This window comes from Cyclopterus lumpus, chromosome 5, assembly GCF_009769545.1.
Source record: "Cyclopterus lumpus isolate fCycLum1 chromosome 5, fCycLum1.pri, whole genome shotgun sequence".
NCBI lineage: Eukaryota > Metazoa > Chordata > Actinopteri > Perciformes > Cyclopteridae > Cyclopterus > Cyclopterus lumpus.
Window position 1 is genome coordinate 21,468,977 of NC_046970.1, and position 10,652 is coordinate 21,479,628.

At 45.7% G+C, this 10,652-nt stretch overlaps 1 protein-coding gene across 1 annotated transcript in view; it reads left to right on the plus strand.

Annotated features, from left to right (window-relative positions):
* The window catches only part of mybphb (myosin binding protein Hb), a 10,453-nt gene extending 1,077 nt beyond the window's left edge, over positions 1 to 9,376 (plus strand). The window contains exons 2-10 of the mRNA XM_034533306.1: positions 1,623 to 1,757; positions 2,493 to 2,660; positions 4,853 to 4,941; positions 5,036 to 5,231; positions 6,691 to 6,830; positions 6,925 to 7,084; positions 7,597 to 7,733; positions 9,029 to 9,215; positions 9,345 to 9,376. Of these exons, the coding sequence (XP_034389197.1) occupies positions 1,623 to 1,757; positions 2,493 to 2,660; positions 4,853 to 4,941; positions 5,036 to 5,231; positions 6,691 to 6,830; positions 6,925 to 7,084; positions 7,597 to 7,733; positions 9,029 to 9,215; positions 9,345 to 9,376 (1,244 nt within the window). The remainder of the gene's footprint in view (positions 1 to 1,622; positions 1,758 to 2,492; positions 2,661 to 4,852; positions 4,942 to 5,035; positions 5,232 to 6,690; positions 6,831 to 6,924; positions 7,085 to 7,596; positions 7,734 to 9,028; positions 9,216 to 9,344) is intronic.
* The last annotated feature ends 1,276 nt before the right edge of the window (positions 9,377 to 10,652 follow it).

The window sequence follows — 10,652 nt, forward strand, 5'->3', positions numbered from 1 at the left end:
CGTATTAAATCTTCAACCTCCCACAGTAAAAAGATAACTGCACTAATAGCAAATGTCAATATCTTCTAACCTCTAATATCAGCTGCTGCGGCCACCACCGATGGTAATATTGGTGTATTAACATGTATATAGGTGTATATATATATATATATATATATATATATATGTTTATTTATTTATATATTTATATATATATATAGATAGATAGATAGATAGATATACATACTAAATCTATAACCTACAGTAAAAAGATAACTGCACTAATAGCAAATGCTAATGTCTTCTAACCTCCATAATCAGCTGCTGCACCCGCTCCAGAGGGAACACCAGCAGCTGTTGAGGCCCCCGCTGATGGTAAAACAGACTATCGGTGTATTAACATACATATAAATATATGTAATAAATCTTGAACCTCCTACAGGAAAAGATAACTGCACTAATAGCAAATGCTAATATCTTCTAACCTCTAATATCAGCTGCTGCGCCCGCTACAGAGGAAACACCTGTTGTGGCTGATGGTAAAACATGCTCGTCAGCGTATCGCCGCCGATCTTGCATACGTATTATTAAACCTTGAAACCGTCCACCTCCTACAGTGAACTATAACTTGACTAATATCTAATGCTGCTATCCTCTAACCTCTAATACCAGCTGCCGCGCCCGCCGGCGAGGAAACGCCGGCTGCTCCCGGCGAGGCCCCCGCCGACGGTAAAGAGACGAGTGGAATGACAATCCTCCACATCAGTTCAATTAAATCTTGAACCGTCCCCTTCCGACAATAGAGCTAACTTCCCCTAATATCTAATGCTGCTATCCTCTAACTTCTAATACCAGCTGCCGTTCCCAGCTGCCGCCGCCGAGGCCCCCGCCGACGGTAAAGAAATCCCATGAGCTCCCAGCAGATACCTTCTAGAATCAGATTCTTTAAAGCTAGCGACGCTCGCTGACTGCTCCATGCCGCTTTGATTACACTCTGCACTGTCAACACACACACACACACACACACACACACACACACGTTATCATCCGTTAGAACATGTCCCCACCTGCTTAATGCACTAATTATTAATATCTAACATTCATTAATAGCTGCTGCCGCTCCCGCCGCAGAGGAAGGCGCTCCCGCCGCTGACTCGGAGGCGCCCGCCGATGGTAAAACCTGAACGTGTTCCTGTTCGACTCCACTGTCTCTCTCTCTCTCTCTCTCTCTTTTTAATGTATGAGCATTGTCGAGCCCAGAGGTACACAGCTGGATTTTATTTGATGCTGCGGCATCGCTTTGCTCATTACACGCTGCCAATAATAATAATAATAATAATGCAAATGCCTGTTTAACATCAGCTGACGCTGCTGAAGCCGCACCAGAAGAGCCTAAACTACCCTCACCTCCACCGCCTCCACCCAAAGGTAACGGTCTCAAAGTGGGATGACTCTCCTTGCATCACTTCTTCTTCTTCTTTCTTTCTTTCCTTTTTTTTTTTTTTAAATTGCAGTTAATAAAAAAAAGATCTGCGTTCATCTCCTACGGCCCTCGACTTTTCTTCTGATTTGAAATGGGTTTTGTGCGTCTCTAATTATTTGATAAGTTGAATAATTGAATGTTCTTTTTGCGGCGTCCGCAGAGCCCACCAGCGCCCCGCTGGACGTGTTCATCGAGGATAAGAATGACACTTCGGTTACCATCATTTGGAGCCAGCCGGAGGTCGTGGGAGCATCCGGTCTGGACGGATACGCCATTGAAGTCTGCAAGGACGGAAGTAAGTCCTCAGACCAGGTGCACGGAAAACCGGCGTGTGCACGGAAGGGGTCAGATTATTAATACACTGACAAAAAATGTCAGCCGACCCTTTTTTTTTTCTTCTTCTTTTTTTTTTTTAAATGACGTCGAAAGCTTTCTTTCAAAAGCTAATTCTAGGTTTCTTTTACAGAAAGTATCATTCCATCTCTTAATACCTATAATTATTTCTCGACAGTTAAGTATATACTGCCACACTGTAAGTGCTCTTTAAGGACGCCCAGGAACATGTGAAATAGCTGTTTTACAGTAATGCGGGTCAGCCATATGGGTTGCAGCTGTCCCCCAAGTGTCAGTCCGTTATATTATGAGCTACCTAACTTCTCCCTATAAGGAAAGAGGCATTTCAGAAGCTGCTGGGGAGTCCTGCTTTTAGACTTACTGCCCTAAGCTCTTATCAGCAGTAATTCATTATAGGCTCGATTTAGCAGGGCAAGCTGTTTACCCCCAGAACACACACAATTCCATGTCTAATACTGTAATAATTATCACGTATGTCTTAACACAATCTCCATTTCCTCTCCAAAGCTGCACAACAAGCTGTCGTAATTCATTCATTATGCATGAATTTGATGTGTTCGTCTTGGCCTGCTGGAGTTTTCACAGTCGGCAAACTGTATCATCGCAGTCTTTATCCTGCCGTGTAACATCAAGATGAACAACGGCTATTTTGTTGTTGTTGTATGATCCCATTCAGCCGAGGACTGGAAAGCAGTCAACGAGGATCTGCAGAAGTCCTGCCGCTACGTGATCAAGAACCTGACCACCGGCGACCGTCTGAAGATCCGCGTGGTGGCCCTGAACGCCGGCGGCCGCAGCCCGCCGGTCGCCCTCCCCGAGGCCGTCTTGGTGAAGGAGGTCGCTGGTAAGACGCGCGGTGAAACGGGGGGCTGGGGGGATACATCACCTTCTATGTGCACAATGAATACACCATGCATCCGTATATAGTAAAAACAAAGTGTATTGAGACACAATAATCACAAAAAAAGTGACAAATCGGACTGTATAGGTCATGAGGCCATTTTCCCCTCGGCATACACTTTGTGTGTCTGGATCTTAACTTCCACGTGAACAAAAAGGGAAAACCAAAACACATTTATTTATTTTCTTAAAGACAAATGGATGTTTATTTAAAATTGCAAGCTTAATCCATCCGTAAAGTTCATTTGACCCGGGTCTGCCTTAAGTTTCATAGAGCCATTTATTACGGGAAAGGTGGAGTTGTGGAGTGCAGAAGTCAAACCGCGACGTTTTCTTTCCCAGCTGTCCCGTGTCCCCGTCGGCACATACCTGCAGAGTTAACGGTATAAAACCGTGGCCCGTGATAACTACACCCTTGTTAAGCAGATGGGTCTTACTGGTGCCGCGTACACCTTGACGGCGCTAATCGTAGACGCTGCATGTTAAGTGATTTGCGGTAAAATGATAATTGGACCCCGAGGGCCTTGAAAGCAGGAGGAGCTGCGTTGCTTTCGGCTCACTCACAAATCATCGTTATGCGAAACGGAGAGCCGGGACGGGGGACGGGGGAGGGAGGCCCGGCAACCCGATCCCGATCCCGCACTGGCAGTATTTCAAGTGTTCTGCGTTCGTCCGTGATGTTCGACCATAGCGGGCGCTCCACCGCATATAGAAGACAAAATTGATCACGACGCTCCGGACAAAAAACATAGCTGGGATGTCTCCCCCCCCCCCCCCCCCCTTGCTATTAATGCAGGTTTCTTTCCGAGCAGGGTTTGCATTGTGATCCCCGCCAGGATCGATGGTGACAAGTGATCTGACTGCGAGCAGGTGGGGGGCTGGGGAGTCAGTGAGGGGTGGGTGGTACATTCCAGCGGGTGGGTGGGGGTGGGTGGATACGGAGCCGACTTCTCAGTTGACACCCAAATCTCATGACACCTCCAGAGATTCACTGTTTATTTTGAAAACATGCCGCTGACTTCACAGCAAGAATGTTTCATTGAGCCTCGTCCGCTCCGAATGATGTGATAAGACGGCGAACATGTTTGAGTAAATCGAGTTTTGTTCTGTTTACAAATCAAGTCGCCAACACGTCGTTGATCTTTGATGTTTGGGAGTAACCGAAGCTGCCGAGCACATGCGTCACGAGGGGAGGCGATATTCTGCACTTCGCTTTCTTTATTTAGAATCGGAGACAAATGTTGCTGCGTTGGACTCGGGCCGGGTGGGCGTGGCCTTCGGACCAAATCACTTTCACAAATGAGCCTCGGACAGATACTTCGTGGGCTTAAGTATCATTTCAATCGTCACAGTTGCTAAATATTCTGCGTGACGGAAGGACGCTTCAATGAGCCACCGGGGCGCTTTTGATATTCATACTAAAAATTCTTTCGATTCCCCCACATGCAGATACATCTGTCACCTCTCCAATGTCCTGTGTGATTAAAACTTTATGTGCCCCCATAAGTCAGCTCGCACATAGGAAATCAAACTACAATAAACTAAGTTTGAAACACGGCTACATGTTTTTATTACGAGCTTGAGCGAATATTGACTTAACATTGTGTAAAACAATAATTATGAAGGCATTAAAAATATATTAAATATATATATATATATATATATATATATATATATATGTGACTTTTGCACTGTAAAGAAACAAAAAATGCATTTACTATGCTTTCCATACATTCCTGTGCTCCAATGCCATATGCAGCTCGTATTAGCTTTTGTTATATTCTATACAAAACCCTGCCTGTTTAAACACATCATGCCATTAAAAAAAGAAAAGAAAAGAAAAAGGAGACGTGTGCCTACTGAGCGAAAGGATAAAGGACTTAGAACAAGGGTTTCTTTTACAACCGGTTAAAGCACAAGACGCGCCGCGGTGGAACTAGTGAAGATTCCCCGTATCAGATGGGCTTAGATCAAAAGGTTGATGGATTTCTTCAAGATTTGTGGTTTAAAAAAAAAGAATTACTTTTGTTTCACTCCAAAAACAAATCTCTTCACAGATCCGAGCGATCCCTCTCATGCCGCGTGACGCGTTGTCGCTACTTTAGTAATCATTGTTTAGTTTTTGTGTCTCTACAGATCGTCCCAAGGTCCGCCTGCCACGTTTCCTCCGGCAGAGATACGTCGCTAACACCGGAGCCAAGATCAACCTGACCATCCCCTTCACCGTACGCGTTTCCTCTTAAAGCGGCATGAATAACAATACGCAAACGCACTCACAATGCACACCGTCCTGATGTTCTTCTCTTCTTCTTTCACCAGGGCAAACCCAAACCCGTGGTCAGCTGGTTAAAGGACGGACAGCCGCTGGACACGAAGAAGGTGAACGTCCGCAGCACCGACAGAGACAGCATCCTGTTCATCCGCACGGCCGACAGAGAGGACTCCGGCGTGTACGAGATGTGCGTGAAGGTGGACGACTTCGAGGACAAGGCGACGCTCATCCTGCAGATTGTTGGTGAGCGAAGTGTGACGTTCGGAAGTGTGCGAGATACAGTTTAGAATAATGGGCAAAGTTGGTATAATCTATTTTTAATTCTTTTTTATTTAAAAGCATGTTCGGAACGTATTTGTAGAAAAAAAAGAGCCACTATTAAAAATCTTCAAAGAAATGAGAGGAGAGGAAAAAAGGAGAACGAAATAAAGCGGGCTGTAAATATGCATTATGCCACAGCTGTAGTGACCAAAATAAATGTTCTACTCGCCCTCAGTCATCTGTGCCTGCCATCAGGAATCCAAATTGAATGTACACAGGGTCATATTTCCTCAACACATGCGCTGTAGCTTTTCACTGTCACCGTCTCTGAGGGATTGTTAGCTTTCTGATTATATTTCATTTATGTGTATCCTTGAGCACGTTTAGATGTAAAATAAACTAGATGTGTAATTTACCCAAAATGTATTATTCATTATTTACACTCACCATTTTGCAGTTTTTCCGCGGCGCAGTAGATGGCGGTCTGAAGCCCATTTATCTGCTCTAGGGGACGTGCAAAGATTCATGATGCAATGTAGAGAAATAACAGTCAAAAAATATGTGCATTAATGTTACGGATAAGAGGGTGTCCGGGTTTGGGTCCTGATGGATTGCAGCCTCTCCTGCCAGGTGGGTGTGATTAAAATTGTGAACAGGCTGGGGGGGGTCGACCACAATCTTTCCTGAACACCTCTGGTTCCTAGAGGCGTTGAGATCATGGAGGCGTTCAGGTCATGGAGGCGTTCAGGTCATGGAGGCGTTCAGGTCCTGGAGGCGTTCAGGTCATGGAGGCGTTGAGATCATAGAGGCGTTGAGATCATAGAGGCGTTGAGATCATAGAGGCGTTCAGGTCTGGGAGGCGTTCAGGTCATGGAGGCGTTCAGATCATAGAGGCGTTCAGGTCTGGGAGGCGTTCAGGTCTGGGAGGCGTTCAGGTCATAGAGGCGTTCAGGTCATAGAGGCGTTCAGGTCATAGAAGCGTTCAGGTCCGGGAGGCGTTCAGGTCATGGAGGCATCCAGGTCATAGAGGCGTTCAGGTCTGGGAGGCGTTCAGGTCCGGGAGGCGTTCAGGTCATAGAGGCGTTCAGGTCATAGAGGCGTTCAGGTCCGGGAGGCGTTCAGGTCATGGAGGCGTTCAGGTCATAGAGGCGTTCAAGTCTGGGAGGCGTTCAGGTCATGGGGCCGTTCAGGTCATGGGGGCGTTCAGGTCATAGAGGCGTTCAAGTCATGGAGGCGTTCAAGTCATGGAGGCGTTCAGGTCATGGAGGCGTTGAGATCATAGAGGCGTTGAGATCATAGAGGCGGGAGGCGTTCAGGTCCTGGAGGGACGGCAGCTTACAGTCAATCATCATCTCAGCAGAGCGAATAAAAAGCGTCATATATTCACGTTAATGTCCTTTTTAAAGGCTTTTCGGTGTAACGCGTGTTCTGTTGCTCACAGAGCTGCCGGGTCCGCCCGCCAGTGTGAAGGTGGTGGACACCTGGGGCTTCAACGCTGCTCTGGAGTGGACCGCACCCAAAGACACCGGCAACACAGAAATCACCGGGTACACGATCCAGAAGGCCGACAAAAAGACCGGAGTGAGTTTTCAGTACCTAATAAATCCGGCGCGATGATTGTTAATGGAAGGATGCACAGTCCACGCAGTAAGTCCCGAGTGTTGTGTGTCCACAGGACTGGTTCACCGTGATGGAGCACTACCACAGAATGAACGCCACCGTCTCCGACCTCATCATGGGCAACACCTACAACTTCAGAGCCTTTTCTGAAAACAAGTGTGGAATAAGCGAGGAGTCTACGCTTGCAAAGGAGGAGGCCGTAATCTTGAAGACAGGTACCGTGTTCTTTTATTGATCCTCGAACCAACAAGAATTCCTTTTGTTAGCGCTGGCGCTTCCGTCTCTTTGGTTCTTCCCGCGCCGACACTGGAATGCACTTCGCTGCTATCTGCTCGCAGGCTTTCGCTTTCAACTTTGAGGACAGTGTGTGCAACTAAATAACCTCCAATCAGAAGTCCTCTTTCGGCAGATTCCTGAAATGCTGCTGTAATCTCAGACAGCTTGTGACTGGACCTTTTGAGCTGAGATTATTTGGTTGCACGTTCCAATTTAGCTAATTGTACTATTCATTCATATATGGCAGATCCATTTTTTTTAATAGAGATGTAATCCAACATATTATTACGCAAGCTGCAAGCAATTTTAGTCATAATGGAAACATTTATTTTATATATATATATATATATATATATATATATATATATATATATATATTAGTGAGAACTGTGCAGGTGAGATGAGCAGCTTGGAGCTTCATGGTCAAGTCCGTTTCTCTTCCTCCCTCCAGGTATCGACTACAAGCCTCCCGAGTACAAGGAGCGCGACTCCACCGAGGCGCCCAAGTTCACCACCTCTCTGAATGACAGAGCCACCACCGTCGGCTACAGCACCAAGCTGCTGTGCTCCGTCAGGGGATCCCCAAAAGTACAGTCCCGTCCCCTTTTCCCCCTGAACTAACCTGCTTCGAGCAAAACACCTGCGCCGCGCGTTTTCGGACCAAACTTTTCTGGGGACTCCCCGAGAGTCGTTGGCCTCCGGGAGAGACGTGTGCTGCCCGCTCGTACACATCTCCAGATGGCAGATTGGCGTTTCACACGCTTTTATATATATATATATAAGTATTTTTATTTTAGTTCTTTGTGCTGCCGGGTTCGCTCGCCGGGCAGCAGCCTCCACTCTGTTCTGTGGCTCGGTGGGTTTGAGCCGTCATGAATCACAACTCGGTCCGTTTGTCTGTGTTTTCTTACGTTTTTTTTTCTTCTTTTTTTTTCTTCTTCTTAACGACCTGCATTTTGTGTCGTCTGTTCTTTACGTGACTAACGGCTTGTTAAAAATGGCGGTCGGCAGTGCTGCGTTGGCTCTTGTGGGAGAGTGCCTGCGCCGACTGAAATAGGAGCTAAAGAATGTCTCTCAAAGCGACGTTCAAAGAGCTTCAGTCGTTCCTGGTTCTTAGAACAACGGGAAAGTCCCTATGGTCTGAACATGCACATATTCGTCTCCCAAATTCAATTTCTTGACAAAGAAGCTCATACATTCAGTGCGTTTCAGCTACCACGTCTCGAATTTTGGCCCTCACTGAGTGTCATTGAACACATCAACAAGGCAGAACTTATTTTTTATGGTGAAATGAATTAAAACAAATGAGTCCTTAGAGGATAAGCGGTCTAACGTGTTTATTTTGGGACACGCCAGTGAGCATTCATTGTTTCCCAGATTATGCCGTGACCGCGCTGGAGCCACAGCTCACCCGACTCGTCAGCAGCCTAATGACCAGATTGAGGCGTTGAGTGGACGCACTGAGAGTGTACCTCCATTGTGTGGCAGTGTGTTGGCTCTCAGCTGATCTTTGCCTTGTTAGCCTGCTGGCTGAGACCGTCGCCTCCTCTTTGGGATCATAATCCCACCGGGTCGCCAACAGAACCGGTAGCGAATAGGAGATGATCAGATGGCTGGAAGGGGTATTCTTTGCATCTGAAGCAAGGGAGGAAGAGGAGGGGGGAGGAGGAGGCCACAAGGGTGACAGTTCAACCAAGTGGGGGTCAGATGGGTAACATTCCCCCGTGAGGCCCCAGGAGTTTCTCACTCTGTCGGTGTCAATAAAACTCTGAGCGTGTGCTGTGTGTCCACTTCAATCAAGAAGTTGCTGCCTGTGTATTTGTGAGATTTAAAAAAAAAAAAAAAGCTGTTGTATTCTCTTTTTTCTTCTTTTCTTTCTACAGCCCAAGGTTATATGGATGAAGAACCAGATGATCATCGGAGACGACCCCAAGTACAGGCAGATCTGCGTCCAGGGAATCTGCTCCCTGGAGATCCGTAAGCCGGGTAACTACGACGGAGGCGTGTACTCCTGCAAAGCCAAGAACAGCCACGGAGAAGCAACTGTCAGCTGCAAGTTGGAGGTCAAACGTAAGTCGAGATCTTCAAAATAAAATGGATCGTTTATTCATTTAAAAATGTATATTTTGTGGCGTTGGCTCGACCAGTATTTGAGTTTGAACCGACTGAAAGCCAACAACGTGTCTTTGTGTTGAACAGAGCCGGCGGTTGCAGATGCAGAAAAGAAATAAGTCAACATTCACACTCTCACAGGTCAGACATGATCAACTCAAAGTGCCTATTACATGGTAATATAGTCTAATTATACAAATATGTAGTTTCTTTGGGAAATGAATGCAGTAGAAGCTCTATAAGTAACGTGGATGCATCGGTAGAGTGCTGAGGTGACATCTGCCTTCTCCGTGACTTACTTTCCTTACATGGAGGGCACTAAACTTGGAAAAGGTGGCCTCGGCCACTCAAAGAGTCCGAGGGGTAGCACCCATAAATCCAATCTGTAAAGGCTCTTCGTGTACCCGGTTAGTTTAATCACATTTCCTCGACTCAGCAGCCGCCCCCTTAAGGACACAGGGTTCCAGCATTTTATTTGGACGTTACCACCCCCCCACCCCCCTCCCCCCCTTCAACACTAACAGAGTTTCAACATGTCGTAGCTTTAATCTTGTGTAATGTCATTTTATACAAGACGTGATAAATAATTGCTGGATGAAGTTTATTTTTAACACGTATCTAAAAAAAATTTAAAAAAATACAGATTTATTTTTCCAATACACCTTATATATTTTGCCCTCCTTTAAATTGTTATGAATTGCTGACGCGTTTTAACACCTGTTGTTGTTGTTGTGATTTGTTTGTCTGTTGCGATCCCAAATTAGGAGCAGAAGGAATGAGGCCTTTGCAGCAGAAGGTGCGTGACCCTTTTAGCGTTTCTAACGATGAGGAATAAAGATTTCAGAGTTTGAATGATGTCCTCCTCTTTTACAGGAAGGTGCTGGACTCCTAGAAGAACATGTATATATGGCTGGTGACCAGACTACCAAAGGGTTGTTGCCTGTGACCTCTCGCCGAGTGTTACCCTGTGTTATGATGAACAATTGTTGTCGCTTTGTGCCTTTATCGTTCACTACTTTATTAGGTCCATATCCATGTCCACCATCCCTTTCCCCAACGATACTGTGGACGGTTACTAAGTTATTGTCAGTCTAACTCTGTGTACACCAAGACTTCACTTTACTGTTAATCATCGGAGAACTACATGAAACATCAATAAATTATATTTATTTATATCAATAAATAATTTTATTTCTGGTTTTGTTTTTTTCAATATTGTGTGTGTGTGTGCGTTTCAAATTTCCTGCAGAAGCTTTGTAAAGGTGACTTTTCTGTGCATGTAAACTTTAAATTTGTGCTTCACTTTAACGACCATTATCAGTCAAAATGTGCACAGTTAGTAATACAATACAGTAAAATAAGAGACAATCTTGTATGTAGTTTATATAGATCTTG